This window comes from Kluyveromyces marxianus, chromosome 6 (assembly GCF_001417885.1).
Source record: "Kluyveromyces marxianus DMKU3-1042 DNA, complete genome, chromosome 6".
NCBI lineage: Eukaryota > Fungi > Ascomycota > Saccharomycetes > Saccharomycetales > Saccharomycetaceae > Kluyveromyces > Kluyveromyces marxianus.
The window spans coordinates 98,804-124,393 of record NC_036030.1 but is presented as its reverse complement, the minus strand read 5'-3'; the positions used below and the strand labels follow the sequence as shown (position 1 = coordinate 124,393).

At 42.8% G+C, this 25,590-nt stretch overlaps 12 protein-coding genes and 1 non-coding gene across 13 annotated transcripts; 5 read left to right on the top strand and 8 right to left on the bottom strand.

The window, feature by feature from the left end:
• Positions 1–140: 140 nt before the first annotated feature.
• KLMA_60049 (uncharacterized protein) lies at positions 141–698 on the bottom strand (the record flags this gene model as incomplete). The annotated part of the gene is made up of 1 exon (XM_022820698.1): positions 141–698. One exon carries the CDS (start codon positions 696–698, stop codon positions 141–143), a length of 558 nt encoding a protein of 185 aa, XP_022677134.1.
• Positions 699–876: 178 nt separating this feature from the next.
• On the bottom strand, positions 877–949 carry KLMA_R602. Its single transcript has one exon. It is a non-coding gene; the product is annotated as a tRNA-Ala (tRNA).
• Positions 950–1,268: 319 nt separating this feature from the next.
• RTT107 (Ty1 transposition protein 107 regulator) lies at positions 1,269–3,953 on the top strand (the record flags this gene model as incomplete). The annotated part of the gene is made up of 1 exon (XM_022820697.1): positions 1,269–3,953. The coding sequence occupies one exon, from the start codon at positions 1,269–1,271 to the stop codon at positions 3,951–3,953; it is 2,685 nt and encodes an 894-aa protein (XP_022677133.1).
• Positions 3,954–4,031: 78 nt separating this feature from the next.
• On the bottom strand, positions 4,032–4,724 carry MIC26 (Mic26p; the record flags this gene model as incomplete). Its single annotated transcript, XM_022820694.1, has 1 exon — positions 4,032–4,724. One exon carries the CDS (start codon positions 4,722–4,724, stop codon positions 4,032–4,034), a length of 693 nt encoding a protein of 230 aa, XP_022677132.1.
• A 1,665-nt stretch (positions 4,725–6,389) lies between these two features.
• KLMA_60046 (uncharacterized protein) lies at positions 6,390–8,744 on the bottom strand (the record flags this gene model as incomplete). The annotated part of the gene is made up of 1 exon (XM_022820693.1): positions 6,390–8,744. The coding sequence occupies one exon, from the start codon at positions 8,742–8,744 to the stop codon at positions 6,390–6,392; it is 2,355 nt and encodes a 784-aa protein (XP_022677131.1).
• A 1,917-nt stretch (positions 8,745–10,661) lies between these two features.
• KLMA_60045 (uncharacterized protein) lies at positions 10,662–10,994 on the top strand (the record flags this gene model as incomplete). The annotated part of the gene is made up of 1 exon (XM_022820692.1): positions 10,662–10,994. The coding sequence occupies one exon, from the start codon at positions 10,662–10,664 to the stop codon at positions 10,992–10,994; it is 333 nt and encodes a 110-aa protein (XP_022677130.1).
• Positions 10,995–11,066: 72 nt separating this feature from the next.
• KEL1 (kelch repeat-containing protein 1) lies at positions 11,067–13,949 on the bottom strand (the record flags this gene model as incomplete). Its single annotated transcript, XM_022820691.1, has 1 exon — positions 11,067–13,949. The coding sequence occupies one exon, from the start codon at positions 13,947–13,949 to the stop codon at positions 11,067–11,069; it is 2,883 nt and encodes a 960-aa protein (XP_022677129.1).
• Positions 13,950–14,371: 422 nt separating this feature from the next.
• Positions 14,372–15,730, top strand: TDA11 (Tda11p; the record flags this gene model as incomplete). Its single annotated transcript, XM_022820690.1, has 1 exon — positions 14,372–15,730. One exon carries the CDS (start codon positions 14,372–14,374, stop codon positions 15,728–15,730), a length of 1,359 nt encoding a protein of 452 aa, XP_022677128.1.
• Positions 15,731–15,881: 151 nt separating this feature from the next.
• On the bottom strand, positions 15,882–16,862 carry PEX21 (Pex21p; the record flags this gene model as incomplete). The annotated part of the gene is made up of 1 exon (XM_022820689.1): positions 15,882–16,862. The coding sequence occupies one exon, from the start codon at positions 16,860–16,862 to the stop codon at positions 15,882–15,884; it is 981 nt and encodes a 326-aa protein (XP_022677127.1).
• Positions 16,863–18,809: 1,947 nt separating this feature from the next.
• On the top strand, positions 18,810–19,850 carry MRS4 (mitochondrial RNA-splicing protein MRS4; the record flags this gene model as incomplete). The annotated part of the gene is made up of 1 exon (XM_022820688.1): positions 18,810–19,850. One exon carries the CDS (start codon positions 18,810–18,812, stop codon positions 19,848–19,850), a length of 1,041 nt encoding a protein of 346 aa, XP_022677126.1.
• A 218-nt stretch (positions 19,851–20,068) lies between these two features.
• HFL1 (Hfl1p) lies at positions 20,069–21,325 on the bottom strand (the record flags this gene model as incomplete). Its single annotated transcript, XM_022820687.1, has 1 exon — positions 20,069–21,325. The coding sequence occupies one exon, from the start codon at positions 21,323–21,325 to the stop codon at positions 20,069–20,071; it is 1,257 nt and encodes a 418-aa protein (XP_022677125.1).
• Positions 21,326–21,597: 272 nt separating this feature from the next.
• On the top strand, positions 21,598–23,670 carry KLMA_60039 (uncharacterized protein; the record flags this gene model as incomplete). Its single annotated transcript, XM_022820686.1, has 1 exon — positions 21,598–23,670. One exon carries the CDS (start codon positions 21,598–21,600, stop codon positions 23,668–23,670), a length of 2,073 nt encoding a protein of 690 aa, XP_022677124.1.
• Positions 23,671–23,780: 110 nt separating this feature from the next.
• On the bottom strand, positions 23,781–24,815 carry AIM23 (Aim23p; the record flags this gene model as incomplete). The annotated part of the gene is made up of 1 exon (XM_022820685.1): positions 23,781–24,815. The coding sequence occupies one exon, from the start codon at positions 24,813–24,815 to the stop codon at positions 23,781–23,783; it is 1,035 nt and encodes a 344-aa protein (XP_022677123.1).
• Between the last annotated feature and the right edge of the window lie 775 nt (positions 24,816–25,590).

Here is a 25,590-nt window from a genome sequence, read left to right as displayed (position 1 = left end):
TTGTCAGTTCATGTTGGTTGACTACTGACTCCTGACTACTGATGAATGACGAATGAGCGTCTGCCATTGTAAATGTCGCAAAAATCCGACCCGGCCCGTGCCGTTGTAGGTTGTATGTATGCAGCTAGGAAGAAGTCGGCTCATTCAGAAACCCTGCAATTCTGCAGGTAATCTTGTATGCTCTTGTATTTTGTTAGTATTGCACCAACCTCTGCGTCATTGTCAAGGTCGACACGTTTGTATTCAAGAACCCTCAATAGCAATTTCTTATAGTGTTCTACGTAGTCTGGGTTTTCCACTTCCAGATCTGAATCAAGGCAACTGTCGGCTGGTAACTCGGAGGTTGACATTAAAAATGCTTCGTTTTGTAAAGGGAACTTTATTCTTTCTGTGATATCTGAGGGTCTATGGGAAATGAAGTAATTGATTGACTCTTTAGCTGTTGCTTGGTAGAACACTTTATCGTAGAACCAGATGGGGTAAGCGGCATGTTTCAAATCGAAGTTGAAGATTTTGGTGTCTGGGAAATCAACCACCAACTGGTCGACAATATCATCAGCTTCTCTTCTGGAGATGGTGGTTTTTGCAGAGAATTGGGTTACTTTATTGCATGCGTTTTCTGTTTCCGTGACGTCTAGCACGATTACTTTCACTAGCCTAGGTATGTGTTGGATGTTGTAGTGGCCTACAATGCGCATTGTTTGTGATGCTGTTAGGGGGGGGGGTAGTACCAACACTGCAGCTTTTTGCTTTGGGGAACGAAGCTTATTGTTTTCTTTATAAAAGGTGGAAATAAGTGAGTAACCATTTGGGCGGCTAAATATAATAACAATATAAAAAAAAATTTGATTGAAGGAGGACGGAAAAAAAAACAAATGGACGAGTCCGGAGTCGAACCGAAGACCTCTCCCATGCTAAGGGAGCGCGCTACCAACTACGCCACACGCCCGTAATTTGTTGAAGGAGAAAGTTTCCTGCAGTACACATTCACACAGTGCGTCCCTCACGCCAACACCACTAAGTATCTCTTCGCTTCCGCTTCTCTTTTTCTTTTTTTCTTTCTTTCTTTCTTTGGTTCCGAAACCTCAACTCGTCCGGTTCACCAAAACTCCATTACGCGCTCTGAAAAATAATACAAATAAGTAAACACTCGCACTAAAACCATATTTCACAAGCACACATACAATCATAACGTGATACTGGCATATATTACTTCCCAGAATAAGCAATCCAGGATAGGGTCTGAACTATACAACTGGTCAAAACTAATGGCGGACACCAAGATTTTCAGTAATTTGAGAGTATTAGTGATCAAAACGGATGACATATCATCAGATGAGTTAAGTAATATTAAAAGAACTATTGAGGAAAATGGCGCTCTAGACTGTGTTGTTCATGAACCAATACGACAAATCGATTGTGCCCTTGTTGAGAAAGAACGTTTCATCTCGCAGTTCCCGGAACAAATCCATTGTATTATTACCAGGACTGTGGAATTCAGTTTTTACCGCGTTGCTGCGTTTGATCTACTGATACCCATTGTCAGTCCAGCCTGGATAGAAGACTGTTTGAAATTCAATAGGCTTATGAGAACGACATGCTACTCGCCAAATCCTATACATTTTTTGAAAGACTGCTATGTTTATGTCTCGAAACATGCGCTCAATGAGGTTGAGTATCCCTTTTATTGCTCTGTCATTACGGCATTTGGCGGGACATGTATGGATTACCTCTCGACTAAAGCCACGCATATTGTCACATGGGACAAGAACGATGTTGCAATTAAGGCGATGCAAAAGTTTCAGAAATACAGAGTTCAATATGTCATGCCTAACTGGCTAATTGACTGCCTGGCAGGGCTGGAGTATGTGAAAGAGGATGGTTATCTCATAGACGTTCAGTGGGACGATTCACAGTTAAAGAGAAGATCCGAGGAGTTGTGGGAAAAAACAATGAGCAACCTGGATAACTGGAAAAAAACGCTCAACTTTAGGTTAGAAAAGAAGGTTGTGCTGGGGGATGACCTAGCTTTACCTGGTTCCTGTTACAAATTTTTTCTAAATTGGATCAAACAATGTTTGGGATGCCAGATAACTTTGGTTGCAGAACCCAGCCAATTGGCTCAGTCTAACGCCGACATATACGTTGGGCACTCAGCTTCGAGCGAAAGTGTAAGTATTGCAAAGGCAAACGGGCTGATATGTGCAAATATTGCATGGTTTTTCTATGTATGGCAAATGCAAGAATTTGTACATCCTTCTTCAAAACTGCTATTATCTCCTTTGAAAAAGCCTGTCTTCACAAAGGAAGAGCTTAGGGCAACATTCACAAACTACTATGGAGAACAAAGGTATTATATCCAACAGTTAACAGAAGCACTTGGTGGTATTTGTACTACTGAGCTAACAAAAAAAAATAGCCATTTGATATCTGCTATAGCGTTTGGTAAAAAGTTCAATGCTGCCAAAGCGTGGGACTGTTGCATTCCAGTAAACCATTTGTGGCTTGAAAAGTGTTATAAACAGGGGGAAAAGCTGGATCCTATGCTGCCTGAGTTTCAACAATTCCCAGTACGTGGTGGAATCAAAAGTTCATTGGGACAAATGGCACTAGAAGATATTGCTTCAGTTACTTCACCACTTCTTGAGAAACCACAAAAACCTACCGAGCTATATATGGATTCTCAAGAAGCCGCAATAGAAGAACCCATCGTTATTCCAGATAAACTTTCGGATGTCGAAGACGCTAGTAAGGGTCAAAGCGAACAGCGTAAACTAGAGGAGGTAGAGGCAGAGGCAGAGGCAGAAGTAGAGGCAGAAGCAGAGACAGAAGCAGAGGCAGAGGCAAAGGTAGAGACGATAGAAGAAAAAACAGAACAACAGGAGGTGGTCAAAGAGTCGACACCATTCCAGACAAACAATGGGCCAAAGAATATACAAGATGCATCTGACTTCAGTAACAACCATGAGAATGAGTTTAGTGCTGACAAAAGTAGCATAGCCACTCCAATGGCATCTAGAGAAGCAACAACTCAATTTAGTAACGAGTCACCTGATCCTACGTCACAACCACTTACTCCAATGAGCGATAGTATGCGTAAGGCGAAGGCAAAAGCTGCTGAGAAGTTACATACAGATATCGAGTCCTTGAATGAGTTTCAAAGGATAAATAAGCGTAGAAGGTCGCCTGAAATTCTTCCTGAAGCTATCCAAGAATTGAAGAAACATAAAGCACTTGACTCAAAGGCGGAAGAATTGGTGTCCTATTTAAATATATCACACAAACCTTACCGTATTAAAGCCGTCCTAACCAACTGCCATGAAAATATATCAGACCTTGATATTCTAGTGTTAAGCAAAGTGGGAATTATGATATATCCAGAAGTGGAAAGTAACACGAATACAGTTATCGCACCGAAGAAGGCCAGAACTGCCAAATTCTTGAAGAGTTTCAGTTTCAAGCCATTGAAGTACGCATTGACTCCAATGTTTATCACACAGGTACTCTCTAATATAAAGAAGGAAAAACCAATTGAGTTACAGATGGGAAAATATTTCATACCCGATATCGATCCCAAGGTACTGGAGAAAACCAAGTTACCAACTAAAGTATTTGAAAGACATGGCTTTACTCATGTTAATATCTCAGACGACATCCCCGGAGGATGTAAATTGATTTCCAGTATCTTAAAATGCCATGGCATGAAAGAAGTGAATCCGCTAGGGAAGAAATTCGATATGAATGATATAGTTAAAAATACAGGTTCTAAGAAGAGTCCAGATTACGTGCTGATAGCCAGTAAAGCCTCAATGGCTAAGAAATTCAACAAATGCGTCAAGGATACGGATAAAAGCAATAAAGTTTTCGTAGTGGAATGGAATTGGTGTGTGAAGAGCATTTTCAACTTGGATATCGACATAGAAGATCATGAATATGTCATTTATAATAAGTAACGCTGACTAAATACATAGACTTTTTACGTATAGAAAGAGTTTTCAGAAGGGAATATGATGGGAGTTGAATATCAGCCGTTAGACGTTTAGACCAGTCCACTCTTTAATAGCGGTATTTGTTTTTTGGTAGCCCTTTTGCACGGTAGAAACAAAAGTGCTAGTGTAATGTGCGGTGGAGCACACGGCTTTTCTAGCACCGCTGTATAAATTGTCCTGTGTTTGAACAAAGGCAGGGAAGTTGCGCTTCTCTACATCGTAGGCCAAGTTCTTCGTGTTACGGAACGTTGTTGGCAACACGTATGCGAAACAAGAGACTCCGAACAACAATGGTGTTGTGAACCTTAGGAAGATATTTCTATTTCTTGTAAGGATCGATCCGGACATGGAAGCAACCAAGACATAGGTGAAACCAGGTAGAAGCTTTTCTCTTGGATCACTATGCAGCTCTGCAACAGCCGATGTAATTTTCCTTTCCTTATCGTAGTAGAGCTTCGAAGAACTATCGATTTTTTGCTCGACACAGTTAATGGTTTTGGTCAAAGAAGTGCGCAACTTGCCAAAGAAATTCATCAATGGTTCCGGAGTTCTCAAAGAAATTCCATATGCTAGCTTATTTTCTCCTAGAATATCCTGCAATTCGTATGAAAGCGTCTTAGACCCAATGTTTTGTGGAGCAGCTTCCTTTGCGCTGGAAGAAAGCACCACCTCTTGTTGTGGAGGAATCACTTGTTCCTTAACCAAATCGATTTCGCGATAGAAATTTGGAGCCATGTTTAAAAGATGGAAAACCGGTTGATAAGACACTGAACCCTGTCGTGGTTTGGACTTGGACTTGGACTTGAACTTCTCTGTGTTTATTCATCTCTGTTGTGAAGGGTACAGAAACTACTGCAATACCATTTCACCAATCAAAGCTTTTTTCACTTAGCCGGAGCCATGTTGGAGGGAATTCGTATATAGTGAGCACACGTGATATACGCATGATCACAATTGCTGGCAGCCGCAGTCCGCGCGTACCAGTAAAGGACATCTACTCACTCATCATCACTATAATCATCATCATCACGTCATTATCATTAAAAATACACAACCAAAAACTACATGGGAAAAAGCGAATATAGCTAAACAAAGTATTATATACTATAGCAATCGGAAGGTAGCAAGCAATTGCCCGGTCACATGATGCCGGACATCATCACGGCACTAGCCTCTTCGACTAGTCTCCTGTACTCCTCGTCGTTGTAAAATCTGTTTGTCCCGTGTATGTGCCATGCAGCCACCGGCGTGTCCCGCACGCTGGCAAACATGTCTATGTGCTCTTCTTGCGACTCGTTGGTCTTTTGTCTCGTGAGAGACTCGTCTGCTGTATTGTTGGGCGAAGAGTTCTGCGACACTTTTGGCATCTCTTGCCTGTTGGCGCCTGAAAACAAAGATGTAAGCATTGTCATATTAACTGTATTTTCTGAACTATAGTGGAGTTATGTGTTATATCTGTGAATGTACAGAGTTACAGGCTTAAACCCACCACCATAAACCACAGAACTAGATTCTACACAAACTACATGTTGGAGAGTCAAAATTCCACAACTCCAGGCTAATTTATATCAGATACAGTAAAAGGTAAGGGGTCGGATGGTGAGGCTATGTGTGCCCATACTTTCTGCCTCGCCTCTGCTCTCTCTCTATATCCCTTGGCTATTAATCAGGCAATGAATGAATGCGGATGGTGGTGCCAAGTGGAGCCGGGAATGTGGTGGACTTGAGAGACGGGCATATTAGTGTCCGGGTAATATAAACATTTACTAGCGTCAAGATTGCTCGATCTTCGGAGAAACGGCTAGAAAACGACGTAGAGCTAAATTATGCAGGGGGGACCGGGAGGGAAGAGGCCAGAAAAAGCCGTACTACATGAGAAAAAACGGCTAACTTTTACTATGTGTTTGTGGCAGAAAAGTGGAAACGGTCTGATTTTTTTTTTGACACATTTCGGGTAGGGGAAAAAGATGCATAGAGAGATCGGGGAAAAGAAGAAGAGCAAAGATTGCTTGCTTCTTTAAAGGAAGTTATTCGTGTTAATATAGTAGTATATAGTGATAGCGTGACTTTTCAATACTTTTCTTGCCTTGGTTTTGATTTTGTGATTGGTTGGTTATTGGTGGATTGTCAATGGGAGTAGGTTTTTAGGCGTTGAACTATGTACAGGGATGGATATAGGATTTCTCTTCGGACCGAAGATGCTGGGCAATGGATGATGGAGATGATGATATAGTAGGTATGAGTTGCTGTTTCATTGAATAGAATATGTGCATGTTGTATGAAATTTGTTAGGGCGAGTGTATGCAGTTACTTATTATTGTAGTGTGTGATGTGTATGTAGGACTTGAGTGAGGGAGTAAGTAATGGCTTTGGTTTTGTCTGATGGGGGCTGGGGGTAGGCTATTCTTTGTTTTTACCCCATAATTTTTTCAACATGACCCCGAATTTTGTTTTTGGTTTGTAACCGCCTTTGCCTGCGGTCGACCCTGGGCCTGTGGTTTGGGTTGGTGAAGTTGGCTCAGATTTGAACGGTGTCAGCATTGCCATAGGCACCGCAGTTCCTGTTTCTTGTCTTTTTGATGTTTTCAGGGTTGTGTTGGAGTTCAGATGGTTTGGCTTGGAGATGGCGAAAGAGGGGGATAAATGTCTATTGTGCGTATACGCATGCGCATGTCCGTCACTTCTAGTACGCGTTACGTCATTGGCGGAGTCGTCGTCGTCAGCCAAGAGAGATTTGACCTTGTACATGCCCGGTTCATCAGCGAAGTAGACCCTTGAAGAACGCCTGCTACTCCGAGATGAGACCCTGGAGGCTGCTGGACCGATAGGGTTTGTCTTGATTCTTGTTGGTACGGGTGGTATGTAACCCAATTTCTCGATCTGTTGCTTTTTGTATATATTTTCCGGCGAAGTTGGGAAATAATCTAAAACGCTGTTATTGGGGGCACTGTCGATACTTACCATGTCGGATTGATCGTTATTTCTCCAGATATCCTGCTCCTCAGCTCCCATCGAGTCAATGAGAGACTTTTTGATGCATTTGTCCAGCAAAGCAAACGCCTTATCTCTTGGTTTACATTTGACCGATTTTCTTAATGGTTTCTTAGTTTCTCCCATCAAATATGGATCGATGAATTCATATGGGATCACTAGCGTGGGAACCCAAAAATGCCTGTAAAGAAAGTTGGGCAGTTTGACATGCCCGTTTCTGAACTTGATACTCAAGTTTGTAGAGATTGTAGAGACGATATGCAATTGTGGTCTGTAGAGGTTCATCACGTGCGTCACAAAAGGTTTGAAAGAACGTTCTTTCACCAACTCGACCGTTATTTTCATGACTTTGTCCTCGCACATGGAAGTGTAGTAGTTCATGATGCTTTCACACTTGAATCTTGTCAGCTCGTCCACTTCGTTAATGATCATCCCCAGCTGGTGGAACGGAAGCTCCACTATGGCACTGGGGCTTTTGTTTTTGATTTTACCGTCAAAGGAGAATTCTTCCAACTTTGATTGAGCATTGGCGTGTTCCGACGCCGAGGAAGATGTTCCGCTCTTCTTTAGCAAATCAATTAGATCCTCGTACATAGGTAGGTTGGAAACGATCACCAAGTGGTCACCATCGCGCGCAGCCTGGTTGATAAACCAATCTGCGGTGGCCCAGGTATGTTTTCGTCCGTTCAAAAAACACACGGCCGTTCGCGTGGTGGTGTCCATATCAAACTTTTTCCGATAGTCTACATGTTCCCTTGTCAAAGATATAGCCCTATGCGTCACTGATGGACGTGAAGGGTACGTTAGCACAATATCGGATGATTTAGTGGTATTTGCAGACCCCTTTCCTATTAGAGAGGGTCTTGTTTCTCCTATAAACAATCTGTTTTGTTGGCTGAAATCGAAGTTACTAAAATCCGCATGTGTTTGTCTGCCGCCTGACTGCAACTGTTTTTCCAACTCTGCAAGTTCCTCATCGGTCATCTCTGAATACGACTTCTTCTTTTTCTGAGGTTCAGCTTTCTTGGTATCCTTGATATTCTTCTTCTTCTTCATGATCTTGTCCTCTAATTCGTTCAAATTCGCAAATGCCGAAGTGGTGTAACCGGTTCCAAATGCATTCCCCGAGTTTTCCAGAGTATTGTTAGTGGTCACTTTATCGATGTGTTTATCTATTTCGGGGTCGTTCAGCGTCAGGTCGATGTCTTCTGCCGAGGGTTCGTCCGGTAAGTCCTCCGTCCTGTGCTTCAAAATCGAGACAGAGGGACCTGGAGGGATTCTGGATGATGACGACGACGCCGTTGCACCACGTGTTAGCGACGTGCTAGCACTCGAAGCACTAGAGAACCCGCTCCTGCTGCGTCCTACCCCACTGAGCAACACTGGATCTGAATTATTATCAACAATACCAGTAGTAGTACTTCCGGTTCCACTGGAGTTCCCGTTTCCCGAAAGAGTCCTTCCCAACACCGCCCTTAAAGCGGAGTCCTGCTGCTGCTGCGTCAGGGGTTCATACGCCAGCTGTGAAGTCTTAATGTTATTGTAGCCTTGGTACGCTTGTGCTATGCTATCGTTGGACACGCTGCTGCTGCTCTGGCCATCGCTCTTGAGGCTCGAATCTGCACACCCCAGTTTATACTCCGGAGGAACATGTATGAATGGATTATTATGAGAAATTGGCTTATCCGAAAGTTTCAAAGACCTCACCTGGTCATCTGTCAACGACGGCGAAAGGTCCTGAAACGACACATGTCTGATATACATCACCAAACACTAGCTAGCTCTCTGGCCTGTTTGTTCGTTCGTTCGTTCGTGAATTTTTTGTTCGTTTTTTTTTTTCTTCTCTCTCCTTCCCAAACCTTGTGCCCTATATACTTAGGTTTAGGTGACACAGCTCTAGTAGATAGCAGTAGTAGTATAGTGTGAAAGACTCACGTATACCGAAAGACAATGAACTATAACTAGCTCCAATCCAATAAACAATTAGGCAAAATCAAAAAAAAAAAAAAAAAAAATGAGAGACCTTGAATATAGTCACGGCACAAATACGAAATCCTGATCGAGAGAGATGTATATGTAGGGTCTCGATTTTTTATATCGACGTTGATCTTCTCGAGGATAATATGTACGTATCACTTCGCCTCGTTTCCCTTAATCCTTCTACGCAACGGTTGTTTCACTACAGCAGTGGAAAATGCAAAACACCGTCACACATTGTAACCTAGGAGGAAGTAAAACACAACGAGACGTTGCATGGGTTCTGCTTATTCAAATGGACTAACCAACCAAAGGTAAAAATAAATAAAAAAAAAAATGAAAATGAAAATAAAAATAATTTAGAGATGCTTGCTTGCTTGCTTCCTTTCCCCTTTCCCATTCGTAAAATTCCCAAATCCCATCGCCTAGGCCAACCAACCAACCAACCAACCAGCGAGCTTTCGGCTCATGTAATAATATGGTTATTATTTCTTGTTTCTTCCAGATGATCATGTAGGAAGTGCTAGAATGGTTCCTCTCCCTTAGACAATGCCCGAGAAAAAACCCGAACCAAAAAAATAATACGAGAAAACCAAAAAAACCAAAAAAAAAAAGGATAGATAGTACAGTAAAGTAAAGCAGAAAGAAAGTGCCGGGGTGTTCGCTTTCCACAGCGTGCGTGCAGCACAAGCTGCTTGCATGTCACCCCTCGAAAGAGGCGCAGAGAACTCGGAGAATCCCGCATACAGGGTTCACACAAAGATTCACGTTTCTTTTTGATGAATGGATGGGCCCAGAAAAGAGTGTAGGAGTGTGTAAGTGAGGTATTGGGGGGAGTGAATGACCAGCAAGCCAACCAGTTAGATAGCTAGCTAGCTGCGCACCCCTTTCCGCTGTTACAGCGGTGCAGCGGTGCAGCGCTGCCGCGCTACTTTGCAGCAGCGACTGTAGGGTAATACCAGCGTGTAAACCCCTGAAAAACCCTTAGGAAAATCCCGGAGCTCTGCTGCTTCTGGTTCTAGGCCATCAGCCAAAAAAAAAAAAAGAGAGACGGTGTAGTGTATGTAATACATTCCCTTTTTTTTTTCGTACGGCTTTGGGTTTACAGTGGAAACGGGGAAACGGGGAACGGGAAAAAAGGGACCCACCGACTGAGCAGTGTTTGATTTTCGACAGGAGAGGAAAAAAAGTCAAGCAACCTCATCTACTATAAAAGAGAATGCATGCTATTATCCGGGTAACAGCGCCCCTCTAAAGTTTGGGTGAGAGTTTGTTCATTCTTCTTCGGCTTTTCCTGTACTTCTGCTACATTTTTTTTTTTTTTTTTTTGTTTTCTTGCAACTTGAAGGTCTTTCCTTATCTTCCCTTTATATAGTAAGGTTGTATCTTTTTTTTGATTTCATCAGCGGCTAAATTTTGGAATGAAATAAACAAGGTTCAACCACATTTCAGAAGCTTGGTCAGAGACTTGGTCAGAGAAATTAGTTTACCTCCTCAATGAATGACATTGTAACTACCAATGAGTTTTGCGAGAGGTTCAGGATTCCTGAGAAACTTCGCGTGTTTTATGGCTGGAATACGAACACTCGGCGGCTAGATGAATCCACTTTCAGAGCGAAAGTTCAGGAAATAAAAGAACATAAAGTATCAGACACACAGTCTCAGTCTGTTCGCAAACGACCTATTTCAGCAGTACCTGTAAGTATGTATCCGTTTGCCTTCTTGGGCAGAAAGAAGCCTCTACTAGAGAATAATAATAATAGTCCCTTCTTTCGAAGGGAGTTTCCTGGGGAATTGCCAATAAATAATTCACCAGCCAGTAGAGCATCAATAATATCGGCCGGACCAGACGTATCTAAAGGTTCAATACTCGATACGGATGATATCGAGCCGGATCCGCAGAATAGAACACTGCCGGCTTCAAGATGTTCTATTCTCCAGAGCGAATTTACCCAGACTTCTATTCTAGATAGCGACATCCATATGACTACCCAGAGTAGTCCTCCACCTGTAATATTATCAAGCACCTGTGATTAGTAAAAGTTTATATATATATATATATAGTAACATAATAGGACAAGAGAAGATACTTTTTATTTATTTTTCTTTCTATAGTGATGGAGATGGCGCTACGTCAAGTAGTTTTTTCTTAAGTGTCATTATATCCTCCTTCAAAGAATCACGTTCCTCCTTGATGATGAAAAGCTCTGCGCGAAGATCCTTGATTTTTAGTTGGTAATGGGTATCGTTCGAAGAACCGGACGAATTCGAGCCGCGTTGTTCCAACTCCGATTCGAGTCTTGCATTTTCCTTCTTCAGCTTCAATACTTCGTGTTGTAGTTTCTCTATAGCATTTCCCGAGGTGCGCAGTGAGTCCATCACAGATTTATAGTTGTTTTCGATATCTAGCAAGCTCTCGTTGGTTGCAGATAAGTCCAAGGATACTTGCGAGTGTTCGTTCTTGAGCTTGGAATACTCCTTGAACAATTGCTCTTTTGAGTTGGTGAGTTCTTTGTTTTCTATCATCATTTGGTTTAGTTTGGAGGTTAGCTCGTTAAGAGAGTCACGACGTCTGTTCAAAGGAGACGATGGAGATTTCATAGCCTGTCTTTGTTTCACCTGCGCGATTGTTGAGTCTATAGATTCGCTGTATTTCTTGATATTTTCATTGATGAAAGTTTCTTTGGATTTTAGCTCTTTCGACGCAAGTTGGTACTTGTCGTCCAATAGTCTGTATTTGGATTGCAATTCCATGTACTTTTCCTTGTAGTTGGAATCCGATTGAAGTTCCGCGATCACTTCAGCTTGATATTTGATCATGTCGTTCAGATGGCTTAGTTGGTTGAACTGCTTTAGCTCGGCATTCTCGAGTTCCAATTCTGTGATACGTTGATTGGCCCTGTTTGCACTAATCACAGTGTCTTCCTTCAACTGTTTCAACTCCGACAAAAGTTCCTTTAGTAGATTGTTATTGTTATTGTTATTGTTATTGCTGCTGCTGTTGCTATTGTTGATCGGATCAGATTTTTCCGATACAACACGAGCAGGTTCGCTTAAAGTAATTGTGGGTGTCGAGTCCATATTATTATTAGCTCCAGCGGGTGCCAAAATATCTCTTTGATCATGTACAGCGGGTTTGATTTCACGTTGTTGAGAATGTGGGAGCTCAGAAACTTGGGGCTCTCCAATGGAATCGGCTGTTGGTTTGGGTTTGGTCTCGCCAGCAACGACAGCAGCTATAGCGGCTGCTGTTTGTAACCCTGGCGTCACAGGAGTATTAGGTGTTGTTGGAATTTCTGGAACAGCCTTATTATCTGTGACTGCATATCTCTTAACATCTCCTCTTTCTGGCGAGGTTCCGTATTGAACAACTTCTACAGACCCAACGTCTGGGTCTGTATCACTTTGGGTATCCGAGCTACGGTGTGATTGAAGTGAAAGCACCCTAGGTGGTTCCGCGTTTATATCTCTTGCTGGAACAGGTGATTTGGGCTTGTTTGTTGATACAGATGTTGGAACAGATTCCGAAGCCTTTCTTGTTGAAGGTGTGGTTATTAAATTTGAACTGTTGATGCTACTCGATACATCTGGTGACAGGATGGATACTTCTTTGTTTTTAATATCATCAAATCTTGAATTTGATTTTAGCACCGGGGTGGTAAAGTTGTCCTGAGAGGCAAGTCCCTCGACATGGAATATGCCGGGGCACAACTCGTGCAACTTGGTTAAATCAAGAGTGTAGACAATAGTGCCCGCGCCCATATCTACATCTGAGGTACGCAAATCCGTTTGACTTGCAAATGCATAATCAAATTTGTCACCTCCCATGATCAACAGCTTGTTATTTCCTAATAGAGTCAAGGAATGACCTGATCTGGCCCTTGGAATCATATTGTTGAACGCTGGGAACTTAAACCACTTGAGGCTTTTCAAGTTTAAGAAATATGTTGACTGAGAGTAGTTATCCTGAGCATCCTTACCACCAAACACACACATGAGATCGCGATAAATAACAGCTGCATGCTCTTGAACCGGTGGTGGCTGGGCCCCAGTGGTTTTTACTACGGTCCAGTCGTTCACGTTGGGATCAAACATGAACAACTCATTAGTCAAACCCTGAGGCGTATCACCACCAAATACCCACAATTTATTGTCGTAAGACACCATGGTATGATTTGTCAATGGCGGAGGCATAAATGTATCCGGTTTGATGAACTCCCAGTGCGAATCAGGTCTCCTGAACGAAGAAAGATCATACACCGCTAGATCGTTGAAATACGTGTCGTCAAATTGACCACCGAAAACATACAACTTAGTTTTCATTGGATTCGCAGCAATGATGCTGATCTTATGGCCATACCGACCCAAAGGTCTAGGACCCTGCGGCTTTGGAATAGTCCACTTATGCGAATTGATGTTAAACAAATAAACATCATCATCCATCAAACCTGCCTCGTTCACCTTATGAGTGTCCCCACCGAAAATTACAAACGCGTTCCCACAAAGAGTCGACGCATGACCAACTCTAGGAGGCGGTGTCGAATCTGAAATAGGAATAGCCACAGACCTAAAACGCGTCCCGTTATCTATAGACTTAATAATCCACGTATCGCCGTACACAGATTGATCGTGTAAACCACCAATGACAAACAACTCCCCTTGATCTGTCGCATAGGAACTGGCCACATGTCTATATCTCGGGAAAGGCGACTTCTCAAGTCTCACCCTGTTCCATGGCGTGTATACATGCTGCTGCAAAGTGCTTTGGGTCGACACTGACCTTTTTTGCACTGGATCAACCATAATTCGTTCCCCATTGGGCCTAGGGTAGTTTTGCTTCCCCTTTGTAGGCGTAATTGATTGTCCAGGATGCCATGCCTCCGATTGGGATGTGTTTGAAGAGCTTGGCGTGCTATTTGATACCGGAGACGCAGACAAAGTCTCCTCTTTCTTGACCTTCTGCTTCTTCCCAAACTTAAAGTGCGGTGCCATTTTACGCGTATTTTCTAGCAGTATTTTCCACTTTCTATAGTTCTCAGCTGTAGATAAGTAACTACAAGCTATGTTATAGCACTTCTAGCGCCTTTTTAACCTTTAGTATCGCGTCTCTTTTCCCATTTCACGTAAGAGTGTTTGGTTCAGGTTCATGTTTACGTATGATACATTCTAAAGTTTCGTCGCTTTGTATCATAGAACATTGAACAATGTAAGAAGGAAAAAAAAAGCAGATGTATACAAAATAGCGAAGATGGACAAAATATATCTAAAAAAAGGTTGGAAAGACATTAAAAGAGGGAGAAAAAGGTAGAACAGTGGAGCATAGAGGTGGTTTTGGCACGTTGGAAACGTCTTTTAGTATAGTTGCTGGTCAATTTCAAGTGATTTATTTTTTTTTTTTGTTCTGATAATTAGTGATGATGGATCGAGACGCAGTGGAAGAATTCATTGAGACTCAGGATAAGGCTAATGGGTTGGACACAAAGGTGAAAATGGAGGCTTCGAGCGATGGGGGTAGTATGAGGAGTAGTAAGGGGATACAGTTACAAGTGACACCGACTAAGGTGAATCCATCGCGATCAGAGTCGCATCCATTGAAGGAAGATGCGGTGATAAGTGCTGGCGAGAGAGAAGAGAAGAGTAAGGAGAATCGGATCCGGAGGAGTAATACGTGGAAACGGCGGTCTTTGATAACTCCATTAATGTCTCCTGAGCAGAAGCAACAGCAACAGCAATTGCAGTTTCAACAATTGCAGCAGCATCAGCAGCAGCAAAGTGGGAAAAATGGTGATATGTCGTGGACACCGCTGGGCAGAAACCGGAGGAATACTGGGGAATGCAGCGATGGGCAGCAATCGGTTAGATCCAGCATTGGAAGCATCAATTCTGCGATGTTAGAGAAAGTAGACACGGACTTGGCTTTAACTTTGCCGTTTGAGACTTCGGGCCAAGAGGTTTCGGGCCAGGAGACATCCAATTTGAACGCAAATAATAATAGTAATAATATCAATAACCAAGGTCAAGGTCAAGGCCAAGGCCATGGCCTTGATTTGAATTCGAACCAATCGCAAAGCCAAAACAATATTTCTACTGGGAACCGGTCTCCCAGCAACGCAGAAGATGTAGATGCATTACTTCAATCGCTAGCGAATAAAGAACTGGAGATATTGGAGAGGACAAGAAAGATGCACGATCTTTTCAGGCAGATTAAGGCCGAGGATCGAATGATACAGCAAACAGCGGCTGAATTACAACAATTGAAGAAGAAGGTTAGCGAGCTAGTCGGCACAGGACATCAGTACGAGAAGAATTATAGCATGAGCAGAGGAAATTCCACGTCCTCGGGGAATAGCGGCATTGCAGCGAACCAAAGCAAGAAACCAGCGTCCTTATGGTCGAAATCTGTGTCGCTTCTCAGTCAGTTTGACCAAATGATCCAGGGCACGATGGAAACGAAATTGCGTATGATGGATGCGGAGTCCGGGGAGCAAAGCGAGACGACTAGCGAGGCGAGCGAAGTCTCTGGCCCAGGATCAGGCCCAGGATCAGGCCCAGGATCAGGCCCAAAGAAACGCGAGCAAGAAAGTGCCGTTGCCCCAACGAGCTCTATATGGTCGCTTGTGAACGAGTTCAAGCAGGGGCTTGGATTGGTAGGCATTGAAGAAGAGGAAGAAGCGGATGGCACGCCTACCACGGCAAGCACTACTACAGATGCGGATTCTGGTAGTAAACACGGCCAGCATGTCACGGGCGATGTCGAGATGCATGCCTTGTGAGGTTTTTGCGAAGTACATGTAAAAAGATTCCCACCACGCTTGGATGCATATGCATGGATATATATAAACATATATAGATGCGCAGATATAGATACACACATTCATTAATTGAGCGTTAGTTTTGGAGTAAGGGAGAAAAAGAGAGGAGCGTTCACACTGCATCGCGGAACACATGTGCGGCTGCCTCGGAGGAGCTCATGTTGGATAAATCGTCTATCGAATGTAGAGGATCGCTTGTGACGTCGTCCTGGATCGGGAAGTATTCTTCGCCAAAGGTTTCGCCGGTGGAAGGAGAATATAATTCCGTATATTTATCCTGTTCGCGGTCCTTTTTGATGGTGACGACACCGTCGCTGATGTTTCTCATTAGTCCTAGGAACTTTGAGTTTGAGAATTTTGCGTTGTTGGGCGTTGAGTTCGAGGAGAGGGTTGTGTAAATGGACTGAGCGGCTTCTTTGAGCTGGAGCTGGTCCTGGTCGAGGGCGAGCTGTTGTTGTTGCTGTTCTTGTTGTTGCTGCTGCTGTTGCTGCTGCTGTTGCTGCTGTTCTTGTCTTTCTATTTCTGCGAACTGTGCCTCGAGCTGTTCGTCGAGCTGTTCGTCGAGCTGGTCTTCGAGCTGTTCGTCCAACTGGCGGGCGGTAGCAGCTGCTGCTAGCGGTCTGGGGACCGCCATGGATACGCTCATGTTCATGTTGTTGCTGCCGCTGGTGTTAAGGTTTGCGAACCGGGACGCCTGGGCCAGTGGGTCACGTGATATACCACGTGACTCGTATTGCGAGTACATCCGCTTGTACTCATCTGAGAATGCGGCCCTGTCGCGGACCTGCATCTTGGCGAACTGGTCGATCCAGGCGGCATCGGGCCCACCAGCGTGGCCCTGACCCTGGCTTTGCAGCCCCGGCCCTGGGGCCCCGGCTCGAGATCCAACAGGCACTACTGAAGGCGCTCCAACTGCTGCTGCTGCTCCAGCAGCCATCGAGTCCTGTGTAAAACCGGCAAACTGTCTGTCCAACTGCGAAACGCGGCCATCCTGGCGACTCTGGCCGGGCTGGAGGTCCTGTGGGGCGCCAAACCGGTACCCTGACGACTTGGATACTAGAGTGTTCAACGGGTTAGTCTGACAAACTGACATGATAAAGTTCAGAGATTCAGATTCAAATTGGAATTGTAATTGGAATTGGAACTGAGATGCTAGTAGGAATCAGGAAATACCAAACAAATACGGAACAAATCTTGACTATCGACTGACTGACTGACTCAACCTCATACACCTATATATATATATACATAAACACACATACACATACACACATTCATACACAACGCTCTCACATTTACTCACAAGTCGGAAGATACAATGCTATATGATGCTATCTACTAACATACGTCTCTGTTTCGGTGCAATGCGCAATGTGGGAAGACAAAATCATATAGGAAACGCGAAAAGAAACGACCGGGCAGACCAGGCAGAAGAAAAAAAAAAAAAAAAAAAGAATAACAAAATCTTTTTCCAGGATTTCCAAAAAATAAATTCAGAAATTCAGAAATTCAGTACAGAGAGAGAGGGGAGGAAGGTAAAATGGGGGGGGCCGGGTAACGCGGGCACAGGTAACCCGGGGCGGTCTCTTTGCGCTGCGCTGAGCTGCCTTCGCTGCCTGCGCTGCCTGCGAGATACGGCTGAGTGTGAGTGTGTGTGGTGTGACGTGACGAGGAGGGGCCGGAGCAAGCTGTGGGCGCGGCCCGAAGGCGCGGCCCGACGGCGCAGGACTTGGGGCAGGACTTGGGGCAGGACTTGGGCGCAGGACTCGGTCGAAATGGCAGTGACAATGGCCTGTCGATTACGTAGTTTGGATGTACAATGTATAGGGTAGAACCCGTTACGGTTTCCCCCGGGTTAATTCAGCGATTTCCATAGCGTTCTGTGGAGGAGTCCTGGGGGACAGGAATCCTGGGGAACAGGGGAACAGGGGACGGCCGGAACGCACAAGGCCAGGCCAGCTGAAACACATCCAAGATACTCAAGATATCCTTCCTCCATCCAAGTGAAGGCTGGCTGGCAGCCAGCCAGCCAGCCAGCCAAGTGAACAGACAAAGGATGTTGGGCCCAGGTCACGTGACGGCCATTTACCATTCCTCCCCCCCCAAGAAAAAAAGAAAACCGGGTGTTTCTTGTTTCTTGTTTCTTGTTTCCTGTTTCCTGTTTCCTGTTTCCTGGTTCCTGGTTCCTGGTTCCCCCGGGTAACAGGGGTGGCCTTTTCCCGTTTCTTTTTCCCAGGCCAGGACACCTGACTAACACAAGAAAAGAGTCCAGAAACACCAAAGAAGCAGATACGCCGTGGTGCATGGGTGTTCTGTCTTCTTTTAAGCTTTTTTAACACAGGTGTGCGGCGCTACCGCGCTCTGGTGCCCAGCACCTGCCCTGCCTACCCTACCACAAGCTAAAGAAAGCTGTACTTACTATACCATTCTATACTATGCTCTCTATCTGCTGTACCACCGGCAAGCCGCACGCAAATGCGTTCCAGCATGAATCACACACTCATGATTCATCAATGAATGCGCACAATTACTAAACAAACTAATCTAGTTCTCTAGAACTATACAAAAAAAAACAAAAAAAAAAAAGTACTACACATAAACAACCACACAGCCAGCAGCGGAAATAACTCTGCTCGGACTTGTCTCTTGCCTCTTGCCTCTTGCCTCTTGTATCTTGCCTATTTCTTGTGCCTTTCCTCTGCTTTCCCATGCTGAAAAAATTCGCTTTCGCTTTTTCATTTTCAGTTTTTTTCATGAAAAGTTTGGCTTCACTTGGCTTCTGCTTGAACAAACTAAACTCTATTTCAGCATTGCAAAAGAAATAACCAGGTTGCGTTGGTTTAGTTTGATAAAAGAGAGAGAGATTTCATCGAATTGTGAGTTCTGTCTGATCTGATTTGTTTTGTATCATATTTTAGGCCCCTCCCACTATTCCTTGAACACTGACATTTCGCTGTGGCTAGCAAGAGCAGGCTTTAATTTTCTTTTTATATCATAGTTATAGGGCCCTTTTCCACACATACACCCACATTTGAGAGAGATGTCTAGCTCGCAGCCAGCTGCACTAGGAGCTCCTGAAGTACCTGAAGTCCAGGAGATTGAAATAGACTATGAAGCTCTGCCAGATACAGCTCCTCTCTCGTACCAATTGCTTGCTGGTGCGTTTGCCGGGATCATGGAACACTCGATAATGTTTCCAATCGATGCGTTGAAGACGAGAATGCAGGCAGTATCGGAGATGAAGGCGGCCGCAGCTTCCTCTGGGTCAGCAGCGGCAGCATCAGCAGCAGTACGTGGCTCGAGCGTCGCACGCGCAGATACCATTTTGCAGCAGATATCGAGGATATCGTCGACAGAAGGATCTCTCGCGCTATGGAGAGGTGTGCAATCGATGGTGATGGGCGCAGGTCCAGCACACGCGGTATACTTTGCGACATACGAGTTTTGCAAAGAGAACTTGATCGATGCGAAGGATATCAACACACACCAGCCCCTAAAAACGGCAATGAGCGGTGTCGCGGCCACGGTAGCTGCGGACGCATTGATGAACCCGTTCGACACAATTAAACAGAGACTCCAGCTACAGTCAAAGAGCAAGGACTCGTCGATGTGGAGAATGGCAGCTAACATCTACAGAAACGAGGGTGCCAAGGCATTTTTCTACAGTTATCCAACTACGTTGGCCATGAACATCCCGTTCGCCGCATTGAACTTTGTCATTTACGAGTCCAGCACAAAATTCTTCAACCCAACTAATGCATATAACCCTTGGATCCACTGCCTCTGCGGTGGTATAGCGGGTGCCACTTGTGCTGCAGTCACTACACCTTTGGACTGCATCAAAACAGTGTTGCAGGTCAGGGGAAGCGATTCGGTCCATATCCAGTCGTTTAAGAACGCAGACACCTTCAAAAAGGCAGCTACTGCCATATGGCAGACGTACGGCTGGAGAGGATTCTGGAGAGGCCTACAGCCAAGAGTCATCTCCAACATCCCTGCCACCGCCATCTCGTGGACCTCTTACGAGTTTGCAAAGCATTTATTGTTCGATAAACATGAACCTTCATTACAAAACTTATAAATGATCTAATGACCACCACCACCACCACCTCAACAATCCTGCACCGACACCATCACACAACCACACACTTTCGAGCCCTTTACTCTAAGCCTTATATATATCCCTTGTAGATATTGTATGTATATTTAAGCGTTTCGTATATTCAGTTTTCAGTTCTCTCCGCACACCCTCCACCCCGGTCCAATTGTTTGATGCTTCCCAAATCTGGTATATTCGGCTCACGCCTTCGATCTCAATTGCTGTCTTAACGCATTTATTCTCTCTTCGTACCTGTGAGATTCGGCATCCCATACCACCGGATAATTACTGTCTTCCGGAATGTATCTGGGTAACCCTAATCCCTCTGTTATGTCCGTCCAGGGAGTACTCAAATCATCATTGGACATGTCCCTCTGGATGGTTCCATATGAATTCGAGCTCGAGCTCGATCCCACCCAGTACGATGACATACCTCGATTCGTATACCGTAATCCGCGGGCTAGTCTGTTAGTTCTCGAATGCGTGCCTCTATCAGCTAACATCGACTCCACCGAATCAAACCCACGATAGTTGCTGTAATCGCCATTAATAACACTCTTGAAGTCCCAACAGAGATCCTTGAACCCAAGCCAATCCCTCAATGCATAGTATACCTTGAGCCTTCCGGAATTTGGGTATTTTTCTGCTCCGTATTCGTCAGCGGAGAATGCGTATAGATGTGCTATGGCGAAGCCAATCATTTCCACGCATAGCACACTATTCCCAAGCTCCGATGCAATATACTTGTCCGCTCCATTCACATCAATAATGTCGAAATGCGTCAATACATCAATGATCAAACTTTGCCAATATGACGCAAAGATAATTAACTTCACGCACATGAATTTGGGCCATGGCTTGAATACAGAAAGCTCCTGGTACAAGCATTTCCAGAACATGGCAAGGCAATAAAGCGACCAAGTCACACTTAGATTGTATAACACTACTAGCCACAATGTATCCCAGTGCAATGTTTGCAAAAGAGCCATCCCTATACAGTAAAATGGCTTGAACCATACATACTGCAACACACCTCTTTTCAACATTCCAAAATCATATGGATCACTTAGGTCTATTTCTCGCAGGAAATACCCCAACAATGGCATTGCGTGCTTGCTGGGTGGATACTTGGGCGCTATATTAATGATGATATTCCGCTCACCGCCTAATACTAATGTCAAATAACTGAAGAATTGGTAAATCACCAAGGCTTCATAAATCTCTCTTATTGGTTCCACATATCTCTCACCAAACTCTGGCCGCAGTATAGATACAAAACATGATATCGAAAAAATAGGAACCATCATCTGTATTCGCAAGATAAGACGCTGTTGAGAAGGTATGCGATAGTTCCACAATTGCCTGCATTGCGAATAAATCGATATACTCGTAGCTAAAACCGTACAAACGCCACAGATAAACACTAGCCACTTCGGCAGAGACTCGCCATTATTCATGCTCACCGGCTTATTGACTCAAACTTGGAATTTGAATCATTCTCTTACTCCGTCTCATGTCTTGTAATTACTTTTTAAGGTTGTCTGTACTTGTGCAAGTTTTAGATTTGATTTATTATCAACAGTATTTTTTTTTGTCTTTACTATATTGAGCATAAAGGTTCTCAACCAAAGCTTCGCTCTAAAAAGAACACTTTAACACAGAAATCTGGCATAGCCCTTGACTGGATGGTTGTTATAGTGGCTTCATCTCTGTAACAGAACTATAGACAATGCTTGTATATATCGTATTTATATGGTATGCCCAAGTTGTCTTTGGTTTTGGTGTGGGATTTCATTTAACCCAAGTTGGCAGGGTCTTCTCACATTATGATTCTTTTACGAAGGCTGGTTCATTATTCCCCGATTCTGTGTTACAATACGGTAAACTAAATATCTGTTGGGATAAATTCCTAAGCGACGGAGTAGAGTTGTGGAATAGAAAGTACGGGAGCCATTCTGCTACAGTAGATGACTATGGATTAAGACAATTTTTATTAGGGGTACATTGTGCTAAAACGATCAATGAGTTGCAAAATACCTCATCGCATGGATTATTAACACAGTTGTCTGATTTAGAGTTTGAAGGTAATATGGATAATGCCCTAACATATTTGAGGGGATCGTCGGATTTGATACACTTGTCCCGTGTGCTTAGCTCTGACAGTATTGAGTTGGCTTTTTATATGTCTACTGAAGTAAAGCTACCGATGAAAGAGGATGTTCTAAATCTCCTTTCATTACAAGATATTTCAGTGGATTGGGGAAATATTGTGGATAATATGCTTGGCATGATTGGGGTATTGCACTCAGAACTTTATCTGTTACGGGATAAAAGGTTCCATGCACTAGATATCGCATATTCCTTAAGTCCTGGTGGCTCTATTGCTGTTAGAGAGCACCATATAGGCGGTGAATGGGCTATTTTAGGTGAGTTACAAAATTCCATTCCTGCGTTCAATTCCAGTTTCATAGATGGCACAGATCAATTAGCTAGACCTGAGGGGAGAGCTGGCTTGAACGTTAGCAGTCAAAGATATGAAGCACAAGATTACAACTATGTTTCATCTTTAAAAGAAAATTCACTATTTGGTTCGACTATTGTTTCTGGTAACTTCCTTGATGGAGATCCTTGTGTGGCTGTTGGTTCACCAATTGAAGATGGTAGAGGATCAGTTTATGTTATACCAATGAAACTTCTTCAACCACAGTCGACATCATATACAAATAAAACAAACTATACTATTTCACTCTATGGATCACGAGTTCACAAGTTCACGCTATTGAATGATGATTATCTCATCGTTTCTGAACCCGGAAGAAAATCTTTCCATATATACTACGGTAGTGAAAAGATTTTGACGATCTTAGATCTCACATCTAACTTTCCGGAATTAAGCTATATTGCAGATATCGATAATGACCAAATTCCTGATTTGATTATTAGCTGTGGTACGTGTAGAGATAAAGAGTTAGGAAAAGTCACAATTATTCCAGGTATGAACTTGATACCCTACTTGATTTCAGGTAAAAAGAATCAGGTAGAACTTATCGAATCGATTGGTAACATACCTTTAAGTGGACCCATTTCTTTGAAGTATCAACACTTTGGTTCAAACACTATCGCTTCACGCAGTTTTCTATTTGTAGCAGCTGAAAATCTTGGGTTGGTATATGTTTATAAGTTGGAACAGCTGAGTACGTTTAGTCCCCCAGTGTTTTACATTAAAGAGCAGGATATTGTGACTCCAGATGAAGGAATTCCTTGGAAATGGGAAGTTATGCCTTCAAAAAAACATGGAAATTTTGGTTGTCAGATGTATACGTGGACTTATAATAATGTTGATTACATCTCAATATCTCAACCTCTATTCAATAAGGTATACATATACAAAGATGCGGGAACTTCTGCTCTAGAAGTATGGTTGGTTTTGGAGCTAGATAGCTTGATTGATCTTAACACTATACAATACTCTATTGAATTTGGGAAAGGTATCTACTTTTCTAATACAGACGAAAAACTTTATCTATCATCACCTGGGAGTTTCAATGGCGCAGGCGTCATATGGAGTGTGAGTATGTCTGAAATGAAAAGAGTAGTGGAATTTTGGAAAAGTCATCATCTATTGGTAACTGCCCTGAAGCATCTACACTTCATCAACCCGCAAAAAAATAGGAAAGGATGGAGCAATTTTGGTGCTACATTAGCGGGCTCGGAATCCAACGAACTTATCATTTCAGTTCCAGGATATGGGTATGGAGATTTGTATGAATCCCCTCTAAGTGGTTCGATTTTAATAAAGTAGGTTATTATTGATTTAATCAAATTAAGTATGATTCTCAGTACTATTTACGTAAATGTATTTGTTTGTTGTTTTTATATACAAGATGAAGGAAATAAGGACTTTATTAGCGTTTAAGTTTGCTCCGCTTCACGCATCTTTTTCTTCTCTAGTCTCCTTTGTAGTTTCTCCTGCCGTTCTCTCTTCTTTTGTTCCTTTATTGCTCTCTTATCTACAGAATCTTTAGTATTTGTGGGATTAGGTGTTACTTTTAATATTATTCTCTTTTTTATTGAACCTGCCTGTACGATTTGCGAAGAGTGTTCTTCCAATATCTTATAGATTTTTTCCATCACTTCTTCCCTTCGTTTCAGTTCTCTTTTAGAGATAACAGCGTCATTCATAGTTTTCAACTCGTCATCATCAATGGGACTGAGATTTTGTGAGTCCTTGTCGTTGATGAAGAGTGAGACTTTCGATCCTTTCTCTAAATTTGACACAATTTCAGAATATTTTTGTTTCTTTAAATCGTAATCGGATATTTGCCATGACACTTTGATAATTTTCCAAGAAGAATCTGGCTTATTGTCGTTTGCACGACCAGCCCTATGTGCACTAACTCCAAGTTGGATGAGTTCTTCTTCCTTACGTTTCGACAACTTATCAGAATAATTCTTTAAAGCTATTCTTGTGGGAATTTCTTTTACCACTGGCAATTTTACATCAGAAGATTCAGAATTATCAATGCTAACCATCGCTATACCTGATGAGCCAAGGTCAATCCCCTTTAGGAAAATTCTTACATTTGTTTCTTCTACCTTATTCGAATCTTTACTGATAGCTTTGATATCTCCCTTAGGGTTCACTTTCAATATCTCTTCCAAAACATCATTCGCTGCTGCCTGTTGCTTCTCCGTACCATTATTCCATCTAAATACTAACTTCCTTTCTCTTTGAAACTTATGATTTTTCCCATTACGTTGAATATTTCTATCGTTATTTTTACGTTGGTTCTCTTTAACACGTTTGCCCTGGAGGTCTGTCGAATGATTAAAGGACGGTAGCTTGAATAAAAGGTCTGTTACTGCCCTAGAATCGTTATGCCATACTCCAGATTTGCTGAATGAGCGAGTGAAAGCTAGGCTATGTTTTAAGGTAAATCTAAACATATTGGTTAGCTGAAGTTATCATAATGCTTGAACTCATTGCAACCGTATTCAGTATAAGTTTTATTCTCTACTTTGATTGATGATAGATGAGCTTAGTTAGATGCTAAAACCAAATATGTCTTCGGAAATCCATGTAAAGGAAAAAAGCTTGGATTTTTTTTTTTTTTTTTTGGTTTTTTTTGATCACGGGACTTTTTTCTGTCGTTCAAGACTCAACCTCTCTTCCGATGGTAAAATCAGAGCTTATGGCATATATACGACTATGCCCATGATATGCTCAACACTAAATATTACATTCCAAGCCAAAGGATATGTTATTTTATAGCCCAGCTAAATTACGATTTAATTAGTAAAATTAAATAATGGATACAAAGAAAAAACACATATAAAACGAATGCTAAATGATTATGATATTAAAAGATGCAGATGCAAATAAAAGGCAGAACCTTTGAACTATATGAAATGTACGATAAACTGATATATATATATATTTCTATTAAAAAAACAAATACTCCTCCACAACTGAAGAGGGCATCTTAATTAGTTTTTTTAGTAATTGTAATTAGAACTTCGAAAGTCTTTTTTGATTAATGTACAGATGAGAATATCTCTGATGTTTAGCCATTATTGTGAATCCATGTTCACTTTTCAAGTCCCCACGAAAAAAGTGATATAGAAGGTCCATAATAATAGGTAGAGGTGAGTGGATATTCTCATAAAAATTGGTTTGGTTTGTTTAATTTTCTTTTTTTTTTTTATTCGGCTATTGGTTTAT